Source organism: Microcaecilia unicolor, chromosome 2 (genome assembly GCF_901765095.1).
Source record: "Microcaecilia unicolor chromosome 2, aMicUni1.1, whole genome shotgun sequence".
Classification (NCBI taxonomy): Eukaryota; Metazoa; Chordata; class Amphibia; order Gymnophiona; family Siphonopidae; genus Microcaecilia; species Microcaecilia unicolor.
Window position 1 is genome coordinate 435,901,942 of NC_044032.1, and position 25,815 is coordinate 435,927,756.

At 42.6% G+C, this 25,815-nt stretch overlaps 1 protein-coding gene across 8 annotated transcripts in view; it reads right to left on the bottom strand.

The window, feature by feature from the left end:
- The window catches only part of ANK2 (ankyrin 2), a 512,604-nt gene that overhangs the window by 181,566 nt on the left and 305,223 nt on the right, over positions 1–25,815 (bottom strand). For 4 of the 8 annotated variants that reach the window (XM_030190840.1, XM_030190841.1, XM_030190837.1 and 1 more), the window contains 3 exons: positions 22,219–22,363; positions 7,907–8,009; positions 2,951–3,054 (listed from right to left, as the gene is read on the bottom strand). In XM_030190840.1, the coding sequence (XP_030046700.1) occupies positions 2,951–3,054; positions 7,907–8,009; positions 22,219–22,363 (352 nt within the window). Of the gene's footprint in view, positions 1–2,950; positions 3,055–7,906; positions 8,010–16,583; positions 16,596–22,218; positions 22,364–25,815 lie in introns of all 8 variants that reach the window. The other 4 variants (XM_030190839.1, XM_030190838.1, XM_030190836.1 and 1 more) reach the window with 2 other exon arrangements.

The following is a 25,815-nucleotide window of genomic DNA, read 5'->3' on the forward strand; positions in this document are numbered from 1 at the left end:
AAACATCTTAATGAACCTGAATCACAGCAACGACTGCTTTTGTTGCAAGATTTGTAATTAATTTGAAAACATGTACTTGCTATTTATGCATGTGGACATTTGAAAATCAAAGGGTCAATATTAAGCCATTACAGTCAGCCTTTTTCTTTCAAATAGTGACCACAGTTTCCCCCCCCCCCCCCCCCCAAAAAAAAAAAAAAATCCAGATAGTCTGCACTGGTATCTGAACAGTAGTTGGTACTGAATATCCAAATAAAACAGATGAAGCCAGAGCTATCCAGATAATGGGGAATATTCAGGCTGCTATCCGGATAATTTAGATATCTGAATAGCGGGCTGAATATTGCCACTATCCAGATAATATTCAAGACCACACTATGATGAAAGAGCGCCAAAATTTAGGCACCGGGATGATGCTTGCTAAGCACAAATTCTATGAAGGTGGTTCTCCATGCAACTGGGGTTATAGAATCAGGGGCATAGCCAGACCGGCGGAAGGGGGGGTCCAGAGCCCGAGGAGAGGGGGCAAATTTTAGCCCCCCATTGCCGCCCCCCCCGCCACCACTCCCACCAACTTTGACCCCCCCCCCCACCGACGACCCTCTCAACCCCCTCCTGCCGCCAACCCTCCCCCCGCCGCCGCCGTTGCCTACCTTTGCTGGCGGGGGACCCCAACCCCCAACAGCTGAGGTCCTCTTCTTCTGGCACAAGGCTTCGTTCTGTTTCTGAGTCTGATGTCCTGCGTGCAGAACGAAGCCTTGTGCTGAAAGAAGAGGACCTCGGCTGGCGGGGGTTGGGGTCCTCCGCCAGCAAAGGTAGGCGACGGCGATGGCGGGTTGGCGGCAGGAGGGGGGGTCGAGAGAGTCATTGACAGGGGGGTCCAGGACCAAATCTACGGGGGCCCAGGCCCCCATGGCCCCACGTAGCTACGCCACTGTATAGAATACTAGTGTAAGTCCACAGTTCATGCCAAACTTTAGGTGAGAAGCACTTACCCATGTCAAAGGCTGGTGTAAGTGTTCACACCTGTCAAAAATTAGGCACCCAACTCCTTGCATTCTATAACCTGCACACCAAACTCCTAGGTGTGTCCCTGACATGGCACTCTCACATCCACGCTCCCCCCCTGACTAAACTGACTCAGTGCATGCAACTTCTAGAATAATGACTACGGGCACTTGCATGTGCAAATGCTAACTGGTGCCAATTAACACCAATTTAAGCCAATAATTGGCTGTTAACTCCAATTAATAGCCAATTATTAAATTAAGTTGTATGCACAAGTGCCCTTATTCTACACTTTTTGTGCACAAATTTGTGCTCTAGGCATACATTTGGGCATATGGGTTTATAAAATCTGGGGGTATATAGGTAGTACCAGGGAAGGCAGTAATGATTTTTAGTGGCACTATCCACATAACACCACTGAACAGACTTGTGTAGCAAAACATATGTAGGATGGAAACTCCTGCCATATTTTTGGGAAGAGATTCAGGCTTCCGTGGCCTATCTAATTGCCAGAAGCAGTGTATCTTTATGCCACATATAAACCTCCATATTTCTCTCCTCTAGCTAAGAGGTGCTAATGGTAAGAGTGTGGTTCCTGGTTGACTGGTTCCTTTCCTATTTTAGTATGTGTTCCTTTCCTACATGTTCTTTCATTTATTTAGTAAACTCCTGTGACCCATGCTTAAAAATGGCAGTATAGAAAATTTAATAATAACCATAAACATAAGAGATTTTTACAAAAGCATATTTACTGCATATTTTTGTTACAAGGAGTCCCTACCTTGTCTAGTTTCTCAGCTAGGCAAAGAGCTGGTGTCTGTTACCTGTCTTGCTCCAGAATTCCCAAGGAGCAAGACAAAGAAATAAGGAGCTCCCACCCCCATCCCCAATATTGTGCCTGTCTTCTGAAACCCCAGTTGAACGTTATGATCTACCTGCTATGATTACCTGCCAAACAGCTGTGCACCACCTGAATAACAATTAGTCATACTTAGCTAGCTACCCATTTGCTGAAATTTCCATCTGCTGATTTACATTCTCAGGTTGTCCGAGTGAAAATGTTTGCTCACCACATACGAGGAATGAGCTGTGGCCATATTTAATGTATCTGTGGTCCAAGCGGAATTAAAGCATGGGTGCTGTGAAACAGACAATTTCTAGCAATCTACCTTAGGAATGCCTTTGCTTCATGTTCTCTGAATGGCTCTACAGTTTTGGATCACATATTATCATAGCTTGGCCACTGCATAAATAGCCAAAAAAGGCTCATTATTAACCTTCAATACCATAACATAGTGCATGTTGGGAAATGTTTCCTTCTCTTGCAAAGAGCTTGTGAATTCAACTCTCCTTTCTTAGTCCACAGATAAGGATGTGAGGATAGAGCCTGAAGTTGGATAGGTTCTGTGCTATTGCATCAGGAATGGACAGACTAGATGGGCTGCCATTTTCTCTGTTATTGTTACTGATATCACATGCAAAAACAAAAAACAAAAAAAGAGACCCCCCCCTCCCACCCCAACTAACAACAACAATACCTATGGCTTTCTCTTCCAAAGTCCCAAATGATCCTTTTTGTATTTACTTTCAGTATTGATCAGAGTTCCCAAAGATAGGCACTCTGAAAATATCAAATTCAAGGGTATAGTTATCAGTGTGGGCTATTGTTAAGACATGTCATTTTACCACTAACTCATGTTGTTTAACATAGTTCCCATTTTATGCGATGAGACCTAGTTACTAATAAATGGCGTTACAGCAAAATACAGTAGCCCACGCGGTTAACTTCACCCCTCATTTAGCCAGTCTTGGTTACTGAAAATGTTGTATACTAAAATCTAGGTCTAACTTGGGAATAGGAAGAAATGATGCCTGAACCCCCATGTTGCACTATAATCAACCCGTTTCTTATCCACCTTGATTCTTAAATTGATGTACTCACCCGGAATGAATGGGGCTAGAAGAGAGTGCTATATTGTCCAAATTCTCTGTGCCCCAGCTGAGGCGGTATGAATTTCTGTCTGGTTCCTTGGCCAGAAATGATACCTAAAAAAAAACCCAAACCCAGAAAATAATTAGAAAATAATTCACAAATACACTTGTCTAGCACTTTTCCTCTTGCTGATGAACTAGGGGGGAATCTAAAAGGATAATATTACAGACTGCAAGATGATTGCTTACATGCAAATTTTGGATGTCACTTCAGAAGAGTTAGGCACTATTTACCATGTATAAAGCTCATTTACATGTGTCCATGGCCATACACATATACACAGCAATTTTAGTGTTCCTTTTATTAAGCTATGGTAATAACTAGTGATTTGCTTACTGCATTTTAAAAGGACTTACTGCAGTAATTTTGCAATCTGCGTATGCAAACCGCAGAACACTGTGCATTAAAAAATAAATTTTATTTGCCTGCAGAAGTTACACGTCTGGGGCCGGAGTGGGCATTTCTGGGTGAATCAGTTATGTTGCCACCCACTGATTAGCATAGGATTAGTGCATGAGCCCTTATCACCTACAAAACAGCTTTGTAAAAGGAGCCCTTACAAAAGTTGCTTCTGCACATGTATAGCTGCAAATATGCACTGTTGTGAAGGGAGAGACTTCTGGGCAGGTCCAAAAATTATACATGTGAATTCTATTTTGCTAATTAAAAAAAAAATATCCCTATTTGGCATTTATGAACTCCCTGCAACCCCTACTTCTGCCTCCACTCCTGGCTCTCCTCCCCTGTCTACACTTTTGGTTAACTGCTGGTTTAGAACTGGAATTTGGAGAAGTGATTGACAGGATAATTGTGTATGCCTTGCTGGCATTTAAAACCAGCTCAAAAATCCAGAAATTTGGAGTTTTGGAACACAGCTCCATAAACGGCTCCCGTTAGACAGATTGTTTCAGATTCTATCAGAAGCATCACATTTTCCTATGCCTAAAACCATCATTTGAGAAATTTAAGACAGGTCTCAAGACACATTTATTTAGCAATGCCTTTTCCCTATACTGAAAGTTAGAGTATCAATCTCAAAATTCATATGACAGATAATTGAAGGGTAAGGTTGGGTGTCTCTATTAAACATAGCTGCACTTGCTTTCTTTTCTCTTTTATGCTCAGAACATAAGAACATAAGTGTTGCCATACTGGGACAGACCAAAGGTCCGTCAAGCCCAGTATCCTGTTTCAAACAGTGGCCAACCCAGGTCACAATTGCCTGGCAAGATCCCAAAACAGTAAAATAGATTTTATGCTGCTTATCCTAGAAATAAGCAGTGGGTTTTCCCAAGTCCATCTTGGCTTTTAGACTTGTCTTTTAGGAAATTAGCCAAACCTTTTTTAAACCCTGCTAAGATAACTGCTTTTATCACATTCTCTGGCACTGAATTCCAAGATTTAATTACATGTTGAGTGAAAACATATTTACTCAGATGTGTGTTACTATTTAGCAGTTTAATTGTGTGCCTCCTAGTTCTTGTAATTTTGGAAAAAGTAAAGAAATGATTCACATCTACCCCTTCCACTCCACCCACTATTTTATAGACCTCTATCAAATCTCCCCTCAGCTTACAACTGGTATAAGGCATACCTTTCAAATGGACAATACATTATTTATAGGATAATACAGTTTCTACCCTATACTTCAGAAACAGGAGACTCTCAAGGCTCCATTTTGTTTCCAACACACTTCAACATTTTTCTAGCACCTCTACTTACACGGGCTCAATCTCTCAACTTCAATATGTTGGATATCATCTGTGTAAACAAACTTCTTTGTGACTTAATTGTAGGAGCAAAACAGGCACTACAGTAAAACACTATTCTACAAGATGAACCTTACTTTTCACAGACTTTGTCCATGCCAGTTTCCTGTAATAGGCCTAAGCACATTGCTAACACATCATGGCTAACAGAGGTAAAACAACTTTTCACAACAACTTTTGTTACTGTGCTGGAGACCTACATGGACAAGAAGAAAACATTCATGGCAAAAGGAGCCGGGTCCATAGACCCGCAAAGACACAACACAGTCAGCATAGCACCAAAACCAGAGAAAAGGGTATACAGTAAGACCCCCTTCCATGAAGCTGTTATCAGCTGGCTGTTATCTTGTGCACTTTATGCAACAGCTGCTATCAGTTGGCCCAAGCAGCCACCTGATGAAGACTCCTTAAAAGACATGTGCCCCCCCTGCCTGCAAGCTCACCTGCCTGGGTAAAGCTACTATCTGTACCATCTGCTGACCAGCCTGAGGTTCCTGCCACTGCCTTCCCCAGAAGAGAAGCACACTTGCCATCTCAGCTGTGAAGCCTCTGTCTACTGCAGCCCCTGACTACTCCTGGATCCTGTGTTCATGATTGGGTGTGAGTGTTACCATCTGTCAGGTTGAACTGCTTCTTTCTTAGTGCTTGGAGTGTCAGGTGTCCTGTAAGTTTTAAACTAGGGGTATTGTGCTTTCTTTATTCCACTTTGATCAGTACTTAAAACTCAGTACTTTACCATCATTTCGGGTAATTCTGCAGAAGTGCAATGTCTCTGATTACATTTACTATTTGCTGCAATTATCTTTAATAAAACAGCTTTCTTATTTTTCTACGACCTAAGCCTTTTGTCCTTTCTCTCAGTGTTCATAATTTGGACTGTTCTGAATTTGGATTGCATGAGATGGAAGTTTGTGACCTAATCCCAGAGAGCTAAATTACCAATATTTGACATATTTGTACTTCCCTCTCTTTGCCGGTCCTCTAATGAGGCACAGTTATTGTGTTTAGTCCCCACATAATCACTTAGACTACCAAGATATCACTACTGTTAACAATAAGTTGTTGCAAATAACAACTTGGATTCAGGATAGCCATCTTGTCTTCAATCCAACCAAATCAAAAGCTCTCCTTTTCACCAACCATCCGATAAAAATTCTAAACCAGCTGGTCCTTTTGTGCAATAGTCCAGTTCTGTAAGTCAACACTACCTGAATTCTTAGAATCACCTTGGATACAGATCTCATATTCTGGCAGCAAACTGGACAGGTAGGTTGTCGTACATTTGATAAACTTTGGCTTATTAGATCGGTCATGTATCAATACCCCTAGGAAGTTTGAAAATTGACTTTGTATCTCACCCACCTGCAATCTTCAAATTTCAACCAGGAAATCACTTAATAAGATTTAAACAAGCGAGACCTCAAAGCTCCCGATAGGGAAAATACATACAGTATTAACAATCCACTATCCAAAGTAGGAGTGAGATAATATCATAGGTCCCCAATGAGAAAAAAGGAAAAAAAATCATCTGCAAAAACTCACAATTAAAGGAGAAAATTAGATGATTTAACCCCCCCCCCCCCCCAATATAGGACAGGTGAGTGACCATACAAAACAAAACAAAATACAAATAGTGGACAAAATCCAAAACTTAAAAATCTAAATCCAAAAACAGGAAAACCCACCAAAAAGCGGCACCAAGTCCTGAGAGACCCTTATATCAAAGATTACAAAAAAGCACTAACAGACCCACAGAAAAAAAGGTATGCACTAGTATATGGCCATATCAATGACTGAACTTGAAGCTGTGGCAGTAGCTAGAGCTGCCATGCCCAGACATACTTCCAATGGAGCTGGTGCTGAACAAGTCTCTAATTGGCACTTCAAGCTTCCGCTGTCCCACACTTAAAGGTGGAGAAATTCCAACATCCAAATGCCTGGTTTTCTCCTTTAATTGTGAGTTTTTGCAGATGATTCTTCATTCCTTTTTTTCTCTTTGGGGACCTATGATACTTTTGGGCTCATTTTCGAAAGAGAAGGACGTCCATCTTTTGACATAAAACGGAAGATGGACGTCCTTCTCCCAGAGATGACCAAATCGGTATAATCGAAACCCGATTTTGGACGTCTCCAACTACAGTCCGTCGCAAGGACGTCCAAAGTTCTAGGGGGCGTGTCAGATGATTTAAAAAACCTTCCCCCCCCCCCCAATATAGAAGGACAGGTGAGTGACCATACAAAACAAAACAAAATACAAATAGTGGACACAATCCAAAATTTAAAAATCTAAATCCAAAAACAGGAAAACCCACCAAAAAGCGGCACCAAGTCCTGAGAGAACCTTATATCAAAGATTACAAAAAAGCACTAACAGACCCACAGAAAAAAAGGTATGCACTAGGTAGATGGAACTTCTTAGGCATTTCTTAGGTTATCACATTTCCCTGTTGGCCTGAAGTCAGCTAGTCAATGTAATAAGATATCTAAGATCACTACTTCTAGGTCTAGGTCCCCCGCCGCCAAACCAACGCGAAGTTGGGTGCGATGGGCACGGTGGGTCGGATGGGTACGGCCGGATGCATCGCCGTGGGTGGGATGGTGCTGGGAGGGGGGGCATCGCACCTCACAGGCAACTGCTCAATGAGGAAAACCTTGCTAGCGCCCGTTTCATTTGGGTCAGAAACGGGCCTTTTTTACTAGTATCTATATAAGATTTGTGTGCCTGTGATCTTATCTCTTTCATGGGGTATATTTTCCCATATCTTGTCAATAGAATTGATTCACTGTGAAGATTCTATTGACAAGATATGGGAAAATATACCCCATGAAAGAGATAAGATCACAGGCACACAAATCTTATATAGATATTAGTGTCTTGATGGTCAGACCTTGGCAGTGACCTTGGTTTCTGAGGGTATTTTCCATTTGTCATTTATTAGTGTATGTTCACTACATTTGACCCTTTGAGATTGGGTTTGGCTGTTTTTCAGTTTTTGCAGTATTATATTTTTAGCACCTCAATTCATTTTCCAAACTCTTTTTCACGTCCCATTTTATACTTTCATAATTTCTAAACTATGCCCCACATTCAGTGATAATCAATGCGAATGTTCACAAAATAAGTACACATCCATACCTGATGGCTTGGGATAACGATAGTGTCATCAATCATGGCGCTGTCCCTCAGATATGAGGCATGGCTCAGCGTGTGGGACCTGTCTGAACTGAAGGATCGCAGGCTGGTAGGTTGGTAGTATGCCACAGAGACATAGCAGCAGTATTGATTTAAGAGGGGGAGGGGAGGGAGGCAGGCAGGAGAATGCAAAAAAAAATGCTCTATTAATGAAGGATGCAACTTCCAGGGCAAGTATACAATAACTATAGTCTCCTATCTTACACTGTAGTGCTTGTCACTACAGTGATAAACAAATAGGTATTAACTAGTTCCCAGTCAACAAAACAGAAAAGTTGGATCTGAGAAAATGTGATTATATTTTCTTCTTAATGTCAGTGCATTAGACAGGGCACTGTTTGGAAAGACCAAAGGAGACCAGATTTCTTCCTGGGTCTTTGTCAAAGTTTACCTCTTCCATATTAGTTATTCCTCTTACTGAGAAGTTTTGCTCTGTCCCCTGGAAGATACACACCACAGTGAACTGTGCTCAGCACATGCTTCCTGCAAAAACAGCTCATTCCGCACATCTACTAGTATTTTTTTTTCACAAAGAAGAAAACACTGCATTGAGCCCCACTGAAAACCTTTGTTATGTTGTGTGCAACCTAGGGAAAGGAGCAGACAGAATGGGATATTCTGTCTGGTTGGCTTGGTCCTTTCCTGCAGTATACTGATGCTCTCAAATGTGAGCGATACTTGGGTGAAAAGAGAAGGGTTTAAATGGGACCCAGTGTGTGTGTGTGTGTGCACTATTTCTTTTTCATCTACACATGCATTGCATAACAGTGTTCCAAAGCAAGAGGTGGGGCATGCACAGCAAAGCTGAACCACTTTTCACCACATGCTCAGGCTGAAATGCCAAATCCCAAAGAAGAATGGGCTTTCTGCTGTAGAAGAGCTGGTTTTTCATTCATTTTTTTCCAGACAGTAACGAGAAACTACGCTTTTGTTAAGAGGAAACTCATGAATAGTTCCGTACCAAGTCAGTATTTATCTGCTATGCTACATATGCTGAGCTGCTTATCATATAATTATGGGTAAATTTGCAATAATGTACTTAACTGGAAAGTTCTGTGCATGCTTCTAGGCACACTCACAAATCATTCCACATTTCAGACTAAGCTGCCTGCATGAATTGTGTTTGAATATTAGATTCCTATAAGAGCAATTCTGTAAGCTGATGCCTGATGTTAGGCACCAAATATGCACATAGGTTATAGAATACTGCCACTTATACCTACAGTACGTATCATTGGTGCAGAACTGTACAGGGGTGTACATGTTGAGAGAGCATGGGCATGTCACCATAAGAAGTGGTGTGGTGTATAGGACAACCTCCTGTGTCCCTGTTGTCCCTTCCATATCTGATTGCCACTATAAAACCTCAAATACTGTTTGATGGGGAGTTTACCCTGGTAACTGATCAAGTGTCCCTTAAATGCTTGCAGCAGAAGAAGGGGGCGGGGAAGTAATGACAAAGAGGGCAGATCCCCAAGGTGCCAAACCTTTCTGATCTTAGATGGAGAATTATTGATCATATTAGTGTGGGATGGGAGGGTGGTAATATTGCCCAATTTCTTAACTTTAGGGAGCAAAGATGGATATTTAAATTAAAAACCCTATTTCCTGATGGGCTTAATTCGGAAATAGATTGGTGGTCACTGATGTAATCGGACCTACTGCAGACCCATTGGTTGACATAGTTTAGATTGTGTATCCAATCGTACTGGCTTTCTTTGATCAGCTGTAGCTCATTTAAATGCAAGGCTCGCACAGAAACGTTGCAGCCATTTTTTGATATGCAGGAATATATGCAGGATGAAATGGTAGGACGTTATTGGAGTTCTAGTAAGTGAATGTTTGCTTTTTGTAATGATGGAGATTAATTTCGATATGTTTTATGTTTCAGAGAGCCTCTTCCTTGATAAAGCACTATGCGAAACTTGACCATGTCGGCGGGGGTTCCCTGTTATCGTTAAGTTGCTGCCTTTTAAAGATAAGTTAATGTTTAAAAGCAACATATTTAAAAGCAATATATTTATTGATTTTTGCGAATTTGCACAGTTTTGGGATATAAAAAATGTGAGAATAAATAAAAAAGGAATAAGGGGTTTAAATGAGGATTTGCACCACACTATTTCGCTTGTAGCGAGAGAACAAGATTGTTCGTATGGTTGTGTGAGGCAGCTAGTCTGATTATCCCCAAGCACCAGACGGTGTGTTTAAATATCCTGCTTACTAATTTGATGTTTGGGACATTTAGTACTAGTTTGAACATTAGTCCCCACAGTGTGCTGAGTTGGTGGTAACTAATTAAGAGAAACCTTTCTTAAGAGCATATGGTCATATTCTTCCCCCAGGACAGGCACAGAACAGAACCCATAGAAAGGAGGAAGGCCTGGCATGGCCTCAGGAAGGAAGTGATTCTAAGCCTGCCTGGACTGGAAAGGGTCAGTCCTCTGGAAGAGAGTGGGTTTTAGATCAGGCCCAGTTCCCCTGGCTAACCAAACAAGTTCTAGAATCAAAGCAAGGCTGGAAAGGAGAAACTGCTGCCCAGTCCTCATGGAGTTTGTGAAGGAAGGAAGACAGTTGCCAGAGGCAGGGCCATGCCAAGGGTCTGTGGCGTCCCCCTGCAGATGATCAGTTGGCGCCCCCCCCGCAGACGAACAGTTGCGCCCCCCCCCCGTGAAGGTGATCGCTGCCCTCCCACTCCCTGGGCCATATCCCAACTGCTCACCCTCTTCTCCCCTCCCCCCACAAGATCCCTTTTAAATTTACCTCCAGCAGCGAACGAAGGCGCAGCGTCAGTGAAGGAGGCGGCGCTCCCGACGTCTCTAGTCTTCCCTTCGCTCAATGTCCCGCCTTCTTCTGACGTCAATGCTTGACATCAGAAGAAGGCGGAACACTGAGTGAAGGGAAGACTAGTAGAGACGTCGGGAGCACCGCCTCCTTCACTGATGCTGCGCCTTCGTGCGATGCCGGAGGTAAATTTAAAAGGGATCTTGTTGGGGGGGGGGGAAGAGGGCGGGCAGTTGGGACATGGGAGAGGGCGAGGTAAGCATGGCGCGGCAGGACACCCCTCAGAGGACGGCGCCCTCCTGCCGTGCTTACCTCGCTTACCGTGTTGGCACGGCCCTGGCCAGAGGAGAAGAATCTGGGAATTTCTGTTGAATAGCCTAGAGCTTCAGTTCACCTGTGTGAATTTGCAGAGGCTGTTCCTGACACTCATAGCCCACGGATCAGGTTAGTCAGAATACTTCGTCAGTGGGAGTTGGGCTAAGGGCACAGCTCTCAGCTATGTCTGGAAAACAATCATTCTCAAACTACAGAAGATGTATGAACTGTTCTGAGCTTCATCTGAAAGTTTATTACTGGAAGGAATTTTAAACTTTGTGTGCATGAATCCTTTTGGTGGCAGAAGCTAGTGAAAGCAGTGAATGCTGGGCTTAATAATGAACTTCTTGTTATGAACTTTTTGAGGATTTTTTCTTTAGAGCTCAGAACCAACGTGATGAAAGGAGTTGTGTTGTCTTTTGGGACTCACAAGTGAGTGCTGCTAAACTGCACCTGGTGCTTGGGTGACGGAAGACATTATTGAGACAGGACTTCATAATTTCCCCAGAATTTTGTATACTTAACTTGGATTAGTGAATTAGATTTTTTTTTTTTTTTTTTAATTGAAAGCCTTCATGTTTTTGGACTTGGTAGCTTTCTGAATGCTGAGCTGGAGAGCTGAAAACCCCAGACTGGAGTAGGAACTGGATTTGTGGGTTTTTCCCCCTTTTTCTTCAATGTGGAGTGCAAGACCGACTAGACCAGGTGACCTGGATTGTGCCACCCCCCTGTGTGATGCTACAGCATACAACTTACAGAATTCTATCAGTTGTGCACATTGCATGGCACACTTAGGAATGCCAACTAACACCAGCCATTGACCTGCTGATATTCAGCTGGGGCTCACATAAGCTCCAGCAGCCTGCCTTGCTTGTATTAGCCCCAGATATTCAGTGCTGGTGCCTGGAAATAGGCTGGCACTCATTGGAGCCGACTCTGTGGGTGCTGTGGGTGCTTGAGCACCCCCAATATTGAGAAAATTCCTTGTATGTATCCAGGGAGGGGTTATTTCCATTGGGCTTAGCACCCCCAATAATTTTGAAAAGTTGGCTCCTATGCTGGCACTGGATATCTGGGGCTAACTGAGCCCACAGCTGTCAGCATTTTTAAAAAAAGCTGACCTCCACGGGCTGAATATCAGCCAGTAAGATTATAGAATACTGTTTAGCGCCCAACTAGAACTTACACATGTGAATGTTACAGAGTTATGTGTATATACTAATATTTTATATTCTGAGGGCCCTGTTTACTAAGCAGCATTATAGGCACGTTAACATTTTTAATGCGTGTTAACCATGTACATGCCTACAATATCCCTATAGGCGCCTACATGGTTAGCGCACACGCTAGGTGCAGGCACACTAAAAACACTAACGCACCTTAGTAGACAGGGCCCTGAGTGCGCAAATAACATGTACGTGTAGGTGTTCATGTTATACACTGTGCCCAAAAAAAAGTGAGCCCCCTAAATATTTTGCAATAACAACCACAAATCTGCACCGAATTAATTAAAATTTTACGTGCACAAAGTGACATCTATCCAAACAATGTTGTGTGGTTTCGTGTAAATCCACCTTAACGTTACTGAGCTGTCAAATTTTAAATAACACTACCCAAAGGTTAGAGCTTCTAACACAGCTGATGGCAACCTGAACAGTCCGATTGTTTAAATCTGATCTTTCAGCGCCGTATATTTTTTCAACTCTGAGTATTTTAATTAAGACTCAATCTTCTTTTGAGAATATTTTGTTTGACTAACAATGTGCAATGACATCATGGATGACATCAGCGAGTAGGTAAGTAAGTAAGTCATGTCAGAAACTGAGATTTGTGACAGCAGTTTGTAAAAATTAAAAATCTCTTAACTGGGATGAGGGATTCCTATGTAATTTAGCGTCAGTGATGCAAATAGATGTCACTTTGTGCACGTAAAATTTTAATTAATTCGGTGCAGGTTCAAGGTTGTGATTGCAAAACGTTTGGGAGCTCACTTTTTTCCAGACACAGTGTAAAATGAAGGAGTATGTGAACTACTGTGTATATACTGTATGAATTAACCCATTTTTAACCGACAGTATAAATTATCCCCCAAATTCTATAAAAGTCACTAAAAATTGAGCGTGCCCAATTTGCACACTCAATTTAATTGAATAACAAGTCCATTAGTGCCAGTAATTGAGATTTTAACAAGCAATTATTTGTGCTAATTGGATTTAATTAAAATTTACATGTGGGTCCAAAATGGGGGCATGGCTATAGGAGAGGGCCATGTGCACATTGTTATAGAATATACAGAATCCGCACCAATTTACATCAAGGTTTCGTTGGTGTAAATGGTCGTGTCTAAATGTAGTTGTGGTTGCTGGCACTAAGCGCTAGTCGAAAAACGGTGCCTTACTTTAAGTGCCATTTATAGAATAGTGCTTGGTGCTATTTTTTTCGGCACTGACTTTTTTTTAGGCGCCATTTATAGAATTTAGTCCTGTGTGTGTTATTAGCTTTCAGGTTACATGGGTATCTTCTAAAAATCTGTGGACTAATGCAATAAAATCTGAGCTAAAAAAATGTTATCATCAGTAAAATGCTTATGTTCATGTTAAAACTCTACTGCTAAAGTTTGCCTCTCTGGTGTGGCCTCAGTTCTGTACTGATAGTGGTGAGGAACTCCCTTGGTCTTCACTCCCAGTCCTCAAGGGTATGATATTCCTAATGAATGTGCATGAGAGAGATTGTACATGTTTACTACCTCTGATTTTACATAACTAGCTGCCAACTAAGCTTTTGAAAATTGACTTCAGTATTCATATAAGCATACTCCAATTACAGGGTTGTATATTGCATGAATATGCCTGTAACAATCCACACTTATCACTTCCAATTACATAGTATTTATTTGCACAGAAATAAAGGTATAAAATGAAGTCCAGTAAAGAAGCTTCACCTTATATTTTTACTGGTCGATATTCAAAATGATTTTAACCAGCTAGAAACAGACCGCTGCTTGGTTAAATCACTTGTTTGGGGCTATCTGCTAATTATCAGCAGCACTTAAGCTGTTCTTACCACTGAAAATTAGCAGTTAGCGCCTAAGTGAAAGCCGGCTATTTTGGGGGCGGAGTCAGCACGTGGGTGGTTAAGTGCCGATATTCAGCACATAGCCAATCAGGGTAACTGCATAAATGGGACCGCATAAAACACATCTTTATGCGGCAACCTATGGCTTCTTAAGTTCTACATATCTACTTACATGTTAGCCGGCACCGCATAAACTGGATATTCAATGCCGATGCCCGGACAGGGCCCGGTACTGAATACCCAGGAATTACAACAGTGGCGCTCACCAACGCCAGCTGCATATTCACCCCCTTCATTTTTATTTTTGTGTATTCAAGTGGACTAATCCAATGACCACTACATCTTTCTGTTTCTGGTGGAGTTGCTTTATTTTGTTTTCAACTCGGTGCTAGTCCACAATATTAAATTATGACCAAAAGCCTTCCCAGAGGTTTCACAGTTTTTGTGCAGACTGTGATTGTTAAATATACCTGTTTCAACATATGAAATTGCTACCAATTTTGGCAATTTTTTTCCATGAAGAACATGTCTAGGCATATATGCCATCAAAATGTATCTGACAATTTTTCCCATTGAAGCAGAAATCTTTCTCTGATCAATGTTTATGACACTTATCTGTCGCTGCCACATCAGTACATAGACAATCTTGTGTCTTATCCAGATGACAGAGTTACCAATTGCTTGCAATTCAAGCACCAATTGTTACGTTATCCCATTCCGCACCTGGATTTCAAGTCCTGCTTTTTTAGGGAATTCGGAGCTACATAATGATTGGTTCAGAGAGTTTCAACTTGTCCCCTGCTGATTTTGCTAAGCAGTAGAACTGCACCACTGGAAGTGGTGTGTTTCTATTGCTTCTCAGTACATGAAATATTGCAGCAGCAACAGACTCCATGCTTCAATCGCGTAAAGATTCACAATCTATGAAGAATGCCATGCAGGGCTTGCAAGATGTCAGCTGTAATTTCATCCAGGTCGCAGGTCCTCTGCTTCAAATAATATCATGGGTTGCTAAAGGATGTACCGTAGACACTGAAAATACTGGAATGTATAAAATTAATCTACAGGGACCTTATTTTCAAAGAGAGTTTTCCCATAGGCACTGAGTGAAGAATGATTAATGCTATGGACACGGCCAACGTGATGACTACAGCACTGAAATTCTCCTGATTAGTTTGATGGTAAAGGTAAAACATAACAAACACACACACAAGCTTTTGGGTGCTCACATTTTAAGAAAAGCAGTCAGCTTTGAATCAAGGGCCCTTAATTCTACTTGGAGCACCTTATAGTACCAAACACCTAAAAGGCTTAGAGCTGTGACTATATGTCCATTGAATTTTAGGGATTTACAATTTGCAGGACACATTTAGGTCTCTACTTTACTGGCCATCCAGCAGAGGAGGCAAACTTGCCAGGCAGTTTTCCAGTGCTGTAATCTGAGGATATGTCCCAAAGATAGACATAATTATTGGCAAAAGCCAGAAGTTTGGCCACAACCACAATCTCTTGCAAACATGGGGGCTTTTTTACTAAGCTGTGCTAAAAAGTGGCCTGCGCTATGACTAACACAAGAGTCTCCTTATGCACTGAGGCCACTTTAAAGTGTGGCTGTAAAATTGCCAAATTTCTTATTTCCCCATTAATGGCCATGCGCTAATTTCTCAATTAGCATATGATCATTAGCGCAGGAGCCCTTACCAACACCTATTTTGTAGGCGGTAAGGGCTCATGTGTTAAACATGCTCCACGGCCGTTGCCGCCGCCCCTGCCTTTGAGCTGCCGCCACTTCACGCTCACCCTCCATTCTGTGTCTTCTCTTCTCCTCCCATGGTCTGTCACTCTTGCTGCTCCTGTGTGCCAGGACCCAGGTTATTGCATTAACGCAATCACCCAGGTCCCGACACACAGGAGCAGGAGACCCCGGAGCCAAGCCTCTGTGGGAGGCTTGGCCTAGGGAATGTTGCTCCCCCCTCTCAGCAGCCCTGCTATGCACTAATTGGTCGGTGTGCGGCAATGTAGCTGCACTAACTGATTAGTGCTGCACATGTCTACTCTCTGCCCCCTGCGCTAAAAAAAAAAAATATATATATATATTTTTTAGCTCGTGGAAGCACATGCAGATCCAAAAACTACCACAGGACGTCTGAGCCTGCTCTACGGTAGTGCATTTTACTGCATAGCAAGCACACATTAGTGCTTTCCACAGCTTAGTAAAAGGGCCCCATGGCGTTTATGCGCATAGCTTTCCTAGCGCAGCTTTTTAGATATTTTGCATGACTGACTTAAGCAAATCTAGTGTCATTCACTTGGCCTTGCTTTGCATAACTAATGCCAGTTTAGAAAACACATTATCAGTTCACTGGCAGACCTGCAAAATGGATGAATTTCTATGGCTGATGACAAAGGAGTGCACGGGAAAAGTAATGTTGTATTATGTCATACCTACCTGGGCATAATGCTATAGACAGCAAATTGAAAAAGAATATTGGAGAAATGTAAGGGGAAAGTATAAGGTTATAAAAGAAAATTAAAACTGTTTTTATTGTCAGAGTACATACATTTAGGACTAGATTCTATAAAAGGTGCCTAAAAAAAATTGGCACAGAAAAAAATAGCACTTAGCGCTATACTATAAACCATGCATACAGTTATGCGCGGTTTATAAAATAATGCTTAGCACCAGGACCCATGATTACATTTAGGCACGACCATTTATACCAATGAAAACCTGGTGTAAATCTCCACATGTAAATTAGGTACAGATCCTGCTAATTCTATAACAACGTGCATAAATTTTAGGATGCCCTGACCTGCCCAAGCCTCTCCTATGGCCATGCCCCCTTGTCAGATCCACACACTAGAATTTTCACGCATCTCTTTAAAGAATACGCCTAAAAAGATGAGCTCGTAAATTCTAATTATTGCAGTTGCCCAATTATCAGCACTTATTGGCTTGTGTGCGCAAATTGGACACGCATCCAAATTACAAGTGCAACTCAAAGCGCCATATATAGAATCCAGGGGTAACCCTCTAACCATCTCAACACTATCCATGTCGGGAACAGGCAGAGTAAGGGAAGAGATCCTAAGGGCCCCTTTTTCCAAGCTGCAGCAAAAGGGGGTCGGCGCTGGCGTTGGTGTGTGTTTTACACACGCGCAGAGTTCCCCTTTTAACGCAGTTGGTAAAAGGGAAAGTCTCGCTTTCTTGAAGGAAATGGCTGGGTGGCAAGTAAAGCACTTGCCGCGCGGTCATTTCAGGGTGGAGCCCCTTACCGCCACCCATTGTGGTGCCGGAAATGACGGCACGGTAGGCATGGGAAGTACCGCTGGGCTGCTGCGGTAGCCTGGCGGTACTTCTGTTATAGCGAGCGGTAAACCTGCGTTGGGCTTACCACCGCTTAGTAAAAGGAGCCCTAAATTATACAGATATAGCCATTTTCCAGCAGGCCTAAACTAAATGAATAGTAGTGGCAGTGGTGAACGCACAATAGATATATTCAGTGCTATTGATTATACATATTGCAGTACTGTATATATGTATTAATTTATATATCAGAGTTGGTGCCGCTGAATTTTGGGCCTCATGATATGCTTGGATTTTGCCTATTAAAAACAGTGTTCCTTATACACACACTATTGTGAAATCATACTGATCTGGTAATAAAAACCTTTTCCGAGAGATTTTCAAAATGTTTTCTGAAATCAGCCAGTTACAATTGAGCAAAATTTGCTGCCAAATTTGAAAGTTGTGTGGTGTCTGTGGTACTAGTGCAGAAGTTAAAGAAGCATGAGAAAAAAAAATGTAGGAGCCTTGATAATAAGGACAGTGGTGATCCGTGCACTGTAAAATAATTTACTGCTCAGAATTTTCACTTTTACATAACTAACCGGATTATCAGGTTTCTGGACAATGTTATGCTGCCATTTTAAAAGCTGCTTGGCTTTAAGCTGCACTGTAATCAAAAGGATAAAGACAACCAGAATACAAGGACACAAGATGACCGTTTGAATCTTTAAAAACCATGAGGCACAGGTAACAAAGCTCTCATTGGTACATAAAGGACACAGAGGGACTGCAATTGCTGCTTTAGAGACCCTTTTACTAAACTGCGTTAGGTGCTAACTGGTGTCTAATGCAGCAAAAACGGCCTTAATGCAGGATGTGCTAAAACTTTCTGCATTAGTTTTGTCATCTGTGCATGCTAAGCATGTAGTATTTATTTATTTATTTTGAGAGGGGGCATGTTAGCGGTGGAGAGTGGGCATGAATGCACTAATTAGCTAGCGCACAGACATTAGCATGCACTAACTGGTTCACACATCCATAACATGGGAGCCCTTAGCACCTCCTAAACAGGAAGCGGTAAGGGCTCTAGTGTTAATGTTCTTAAATGGCTGCGTGCTAATGCTGAAATTAAGACACAGCCAGAAATGAAATAAATAGAAAAAAGCCCTTTTGACAGCTGTGCTAAAAATGGGCTTAGCATGTGAGAAAGGCCTGTGTAAGGGTGCACTAAGCACATTTCTTACTGCAGCTGAAGGAACATGACAGTATTGCTTGATTGCACCAAAGTCATTATCCAAATTGATGCTGCTTTATTTGCCATTGTTGCATGTCCAGTCTGTTCCTCTTGTGGACTACATCAGCAAATCTCAGAGGCCATAGCATTTCACTGTATATACATGGGACTTCTTTGGAAGGAGCTAAGGTACCCTTTAACTAAGTTGCATATTGCAATAATGTACAGCTAACACATCAAAAATGGCCCTATGCAGGGTGCGCTAAAGCTTCCTGCATTAGTTTTGCCATCTGCACACACTAAGTACTTTAGTTTTTTTCTGGCAGGCAGGGCTGCCGAGAGACTGTGCCGGACCCGGGGCAGGGCTGCCACTGTCGCCCCCCCCCCCCCCGGACCACCGCATAGACCATAAAGATTGGGGGGGGGGGAGGAGACCAAAGTGGGAGGCACATTTTGCCCCACTTCCCTGCCCCCACCGCAATTCCACATACCTAAATAGGAGGCGCTAGGCGTTCCCGCATTAAATTTTTTAAATGGCTGCATGCTATTGTTCAACCAACATGCGTGGCACAGATGAAAGGATTCAACATGGCCATGTTTCAGCAAACAAATCCTGCGTCAGGAGTCATACAGTTCTATAAACAAAAAAATTAATTTATTCACATTAATTTAATATTTATTTAATGTAATGTCAACAATCTTTTAAGGACTTTTAGCATTCATTTGTTTAATTATTTATTGATTAAAACTGTATGACTCCTGACACAAGCATTGTTTGCAGAAACATGGCCCTGTCGAGTCCTTTTATCTACGCACGTTGGCTGATGAGTTGAATATTAAAGCCTTCTTGGTATATTTGATTGCACTGTGTCCTTATGTTCCATTATGTGGAGGGGCATAATCGAACGGGGACAACCATATCTAAGGGCGCCCATCTCTAAGGATGTCCCGGTGAAGGGGCGAGGAAACCCGTATTATTGAAACAAGATGGGCGTCCATCTTTTGTTTCGATAATACGGTCGGGGACGCCCAAATCTCAACATTTAGGTCGACCTTAGAGATGGTGATCCGGGGTTTTTGGCGATAATGGAAACCGAGGATGCACATTTCAAAAACAACCAAATCCAAGTCATTTGGTCGTGAGAGGAGCCAGCATTCGTAGTGCACTGGTACCCCTGACATGCCAGGACACCAACCGGGCACCCTAGGGGGCACTACAGTGGACTAACTGATGCACTAACTGAATGGAAAAAGGCATGCAGTGGTCACTAACCACCTCCCACCCCGAAAAAAACAACTTTAAAAACTTGGTGTTTTTTTTTTTTTAGAGTATGGGTGAAGGATGTCCTTCGCTATGCCTCCGTGATGCCAGTTGAGGACATCCTTCGCTATTTATTTATTTAGATTTTGCTCACACCTTTTTCAGTAGTAGCTCAAGGTGAGTTACATTCAGGTACTCTGGATCTTTCTATGCTTCGGTCCCTGCAACGGCAGTTGAGGATGTCCTTTGATATGCCTCTGTCCCTGCGACAGCAGTTGAAGACGTCCAATGTCCTTTGCTGTCCAAAATATGGATGTTTGTGAGAAGGATGTCCATGCCTGGATGCTTGTGTGAGAATGATGTCCATGCCTGCCATGTGTCTGACACTCCCTTTATTTATTTGGATTTTGGATCACAAGTAGCAACAGTGGGATTTGAACTGGCCACCTCTGGAGTGCAAGACCAGTGCTCTAACCACTAGGCCACTCCTCCATTCCATTCCCTTAAAATTTGGCCATCCCTGCGGGGGGGGGGGGCAGTTGAGGACGTCCAAAATGTTTGAAAGAAGGACGTCCACGCCCTCGTTATGCCTCCGCTGACACACACATACCTGCTCCCCCCAGGGACCAGGATACTGCCCCCCCCACCACACACACACAGGAATGGAGGAGTAGCCTAGTGGTTAGAGCATTGGTCTTGCAATCCAGAGGTGGCCAGTTCAAATCCCACTGCTGCTACTTGTGATCCAAAATCCAAATAAATAAAGGGGGTGTCAGAGGCATAGCAGGCATGGATATCTTTCTCACAGAAAAATCCAGGCATGGATGTCCTTCTCACAAACGTCCACATTTTGGATGTCTTCAACTGTCACACAGACAGAGGCATATCGAAGGACGTCCTCAATTGCCACTGCAGGGACGGAGGCATAGAAATATCCAGTGTATTTGAATGAAACTCACCTTGAGCTACTACTGAAAAAGGTGTGAGCAAAATCTAAATAAATAAATAGCAAAGGACGTCCTCAACTGCCATCGCAGGGATGGAAGCATAGCGAAGGAGGTCTTTCACCCATACTCTAAAAAAAAAAAAAGACAAAAGTTTTTAAAGTTGTTTTTTTCAGGGTGGGAGGTGGTTAGTGACCACTGGGGGAGCCAGGGGAGGTCATCCCCAATTCCCTCCGGTGGTCATCTGGTCATTTAGGGCACATTTTGTGGCTTGGTCGTAAAAAAAAAGGACCAAGTAAAGTCGGCCAAGTGTTCGTCAGGGCCGCCCTTCTTTTTTCCATTATCGCTTGAGGATGCCCCTCTGTTAGGTATGCCCCAGTCCCGCCTTCACTACGCCTCCGACATGCCCCCAGGAACTTTGATCATCCCCACGATGGGAAGCAGTTGGGGACGCCCAAAATCAGCTTTCAATTATGCCGATTTAGCCGACCCTGAGAGAAGGACACCCATCTCCCGATTTGTGTCGGAAGATGGGCGTCCTTCCCTTTTGAAAATAAGCTAGATAGTAACATAATAGATGACGGCAGATAAAGACCTGTACGGTCCATCCAGTCTGCCTAACAAAATAAGCTCACAACATAAGGTATGATGTGATTCTACATATGTATACTTGATTTTGATATGTCTTTGCCATTTTCAGGGCGCAGACCATAGACGTTTGCCTGGAACTGGCTTTATTCTCCAACTACTGAAGTTGTCATTGCCTCACGGGGTCGTTCTTCTGCAATCCACATGGGACTTTTTCTTTCTTCTACGTATCACCGCCTGCTAGTGATAACAATATAACGCATGGCCACAAATGAAGCTAATAGAAAAGAAGGCTTTCTTTATGGCTGTGCTAAAAATAGGCTTAGCCCGCAGGAAAGACCCATGTAAAGGTACATTAAGCCCGTTTCTTAGTGCAGCTTAGTAAAAGGGCTCCAAAGATACTATGCCTGTAATGTTCCTTAAAACCTTTGTGCTGGTCGGTTTCAATGGCTATCAAGGTAAATGCACTGATACCAAGGTAAATGCACTGACCTTAGAGTGCGATAACTGAATAACAGTGATTGAACGTGGGAGCCCTTAGTATCTCCTAAATAGGAAGCTGTAAGTGCTCCCACATTAAGGGGTTATTTTACTAAGGTGTGCTATGAAAAGAATCCCATTTTATTCCTATGGGCAACTTAATATTTAATGCACACTAATCATGCGCTAAATCTGTTAGCGTGTCTTAGTAAAAGGACCCCTCATTTTTTTTGCTCACTATTGCTAGCACACCACATGTTTTATAAGCACCAAGTTCTATGTAAATACCTGTCTGAACGTCCTCCCTCCAAGCTGTACCGCAGGTAGCTCATACCATCTAGGAAATGGCTGCTGGGCAGAGAATCATCTCCCAGTTCTCTCAGGTCCTCTGGTCTGAGGTATTCTCCTCCATCCCCTGTCATTGTATCATCTCCTTGGTCAAACATAAATTTCATAAAGGGTTAATATCAAGTTATTCATCGGGTCTCAAAATATGAGATGAATGCAGGTTCACTTTGAAAAACCTTTTCACTATTGGGAATAAGCACATTAATGGCACATATAGAAGTATTTTGAAGAACTTGAGTTGAAAAAAATATTTGCACTTAAAGATGGACTTTTTTGTAGACCAATGATACCCATTTGATAATCTTTGACTAATAAATATGGGGTTTTGAGCTCTTTTCCTTCATTTTAAAGTTATATTAGTACATTAAATCATATTGTATTTCTATATCACTGATACCATAAAGTTCAAAGTGGTTTACAAAACTAAAAAGAGTAACCACGTCACACACTTGGGAATCACATCGAAATAAACTTCTTAAAAAGCACTGTCTTCAAATTTCTCTTACAGAAAAGGAAATTAGATAAAACATGGCTGCAATTCTTTCCAAATTCTGGGAAACTGATAAGCAAGCAAGTTGTCAGACAGTCAATTGAGGTCCTTTTGCCCTTCTTGTTTGTGGATTTGGATCAAACCTTTTAGGCAAAGTGTTCTCTTATTTTTGATTTGGTGGTGGTCCATATAAAAAACATAAGGGTCCTTTTACTACACTGCGCTAGGCACTAATGTGCATCTAACACAGCAAAAATGGCCTAACATATGACACACCAGTGGTCTGCATTAATTTTGTCATCTGTCCATACTAAGCATGCACTATTTTTTTTTTTACATTTTTTTGTGAGGGGGCGTGTTAGGGCTGGAGATTGGGCATAGAAGTGCAATTCAGCTAGTGCCCTGACCTTACAATGTGGCAACTGAATAACAACGACTTAATGTGGGAGCCCTTAGTATCTCCTAAATAGGAAGCTGTAAGTGCTCCCACATTAATTACTACTACTACTACTTATCATTTCTATAGCACTACAAGGCATACGCAGTGCTATACATCATACAGAAAAGACAGTCCCTGCACAAAGAGCTTACAATCTAGATAAGACAGGTAAACAGACAGAACAATTAAGGGTAAGGGAATAAAGAGGTGAGGATAAAGGACAGGGCAAGTGAGTTAGGAGTCAAAAGCAGTGGGAAAGAGGTGGGTTTTGAGTTTGGACTTGAAAACGGCTAAAGACGGGGCTAGACGTACAGGCTCGGGAAGTCTATTCCAGGCGTGAGGTGCAGCAAGATAAAAGGAACAGAGTCTTCAATTACCAGTAGAGGAGAAAGGAGATAAGAGAGATTTATCTATAGAACGGAGTATTCGAGGGGGGACGTAGGGAGAGATAAGATTGGAGAGGTACTGGGGAGGGCAGAGTGACTGCACTTATAGGTCAATAGGAGAAGTTTGAATTAAATACGGAAATGGATAAGGGAGCCAGTGAAGTGACTTAAAGAGAGGGCTGTGGGCATAGCGACTTTGGCGGAAGATGAGTCGCGCTAATAATATAGTCTCTGATTTTCTGACACATTTGGTACTTTTCCATATATCATATCAGATAGAAGACTGATAAAGAAAAAAGGCCAAACTAAGCCTTTAAGAAAAGGAAGAACCGTATATGCAAGGTCACTCCAGACTTATTGAGGCGATTCTACATATGGCGCCTAAAATCAGTGTCAGCTAAGTGTATTCTATAATCGGCAGTTAGCTTAGCAGAGTTTTAAAAAGGTTTGGACAGCTTCCTAAAGGAAAAGTCCACAGACCATTATTAAATTGGACTTGAGGAAAATGTTTCTGGGATAAGTAGAATAAAATGTTTTGTACTTTTTTGGGGGATCTTGATAGGTATTTGTGCCCTGGATTGGCCACTCTTGGAAACAGGATGCTGGGCTTGATGGACTTTGGTCTTTCCCAGTATGGCAATACTTATGTACACCAAAATCTAGAATATGCTTAGTTGATATTTCAGCGCTGATATCTGCATGCATCCATTTACGACAACAGTGCACATCCATTTTCCGGCCTCTTAAAAAAGGCCTTTTTTCCTAGATGGTGTATAGCGCTGCGTATGCCTTGTAGCGCTATAGAAATGATAAATAGTAGTAGTAGATGCGGTAAAAAATGGCCCTGCGTGCACCCAAAAGACACACTCTCATTACCGCAGGCCACGTTTTACCGCAGCTTAGTAAAGGGACCTCTTAAACACCAGCACCCGCTTATAAAAAGTGGTTCTGAATTAAGGATAGTCATGTCCCTAGAATATCATACAAGAAAAATTCTACACTGCAATGTGGGCGCATCGGATCCATATGTTATCTGTAAACAATCCACAAGGTCTCACATTCTCTGCTTTCTGCTGTTTTTCAGACATGCAGCAGAGGACACCAGAAAGGAACAGATTCCATTTTCTGCTGCCATATCTTTTTAAGTACTCTGCTAATTGAAATATAGTTTGTTAATAAAGACACATTCACCCTCAGTTTTTGTATACACAAATATTTATATTTTTGTATGCAAGAACTGAGTGTGAATGTGTCTTTATTAACAAACTATATTTCGATTAGCATAGTCTTCAGTGGAAGTTTGTTACCCCTATTATTTTGCTTGAATATCTTTTAAAATAACCATTAACTCCCCATTAAAGTAGGGAGGAAGGCAACAGTAACAGGTACATTTACAATATATCCCTTTTTAAGAGGACATGTCCTCCTTTTGGATTTCTTCACATATGTTTTCCAGGTTTTTTTTTTTATTTTTAGAAAATATCCTCTTTTGCTTTTATGAGCCTATGACAAACACACTTACCCACATAATGAGAGAAACCATCTGTGGCCTATTAGTCAGTGTGAACACATGAGGGTGCTAAAGAGAGAAGCCTTGCTAATCTCCTCTCTTTTTCCCTGCTGGTTAAATCTGTCAAAGGAATTTTGTTCATGCAGCACAACCAGTACCGGCCCAAAGCAAGATGCCCCCCACCCCAGGCCAAGATGCCGCTCCCAACCCCATGCCAAGATGCCTCCCCCTCCTGAGCCGAGATGCTGCCCCTTTCCTACCTCCAGCACGTTCACTGCGTTTACCTGTTTCATCACGTTCCAAAGCCAGCAGCGGCGATTCCCATACGCTGCCCTGCTGCCGGCACCCACCTCTTCCCTTTGCTGAGGCTGCTTGAGCCTCTGACGAAACAGGGAGTTACATCAGAGAGGTGGACGCAGTAAAGAGAAGAGGCAGATGCCGGCAGCAGGGTGGCATATGGGAATTGCTAGCGCTTCCGGGTTTGGAACGTGATGAAACAGGTAAATGACGTGAACAAGGTAGAGGAAGGAAGGAGGAGATATCGCTCCCTGAAGAGTGTTGCCCAAGGCCTCCGCCTCAGATGGCCTAATGGCAGGGCCGCCGAGAGACTGGGCCGGGCCCAGGGCAAAGCCGCCCCCCCTGAGGTCGCCGCTTCCACTCCCCCCATCCACTCCCTCGAGGTCGCCACCGCTCCCCCCTCTGTCCGCCACCG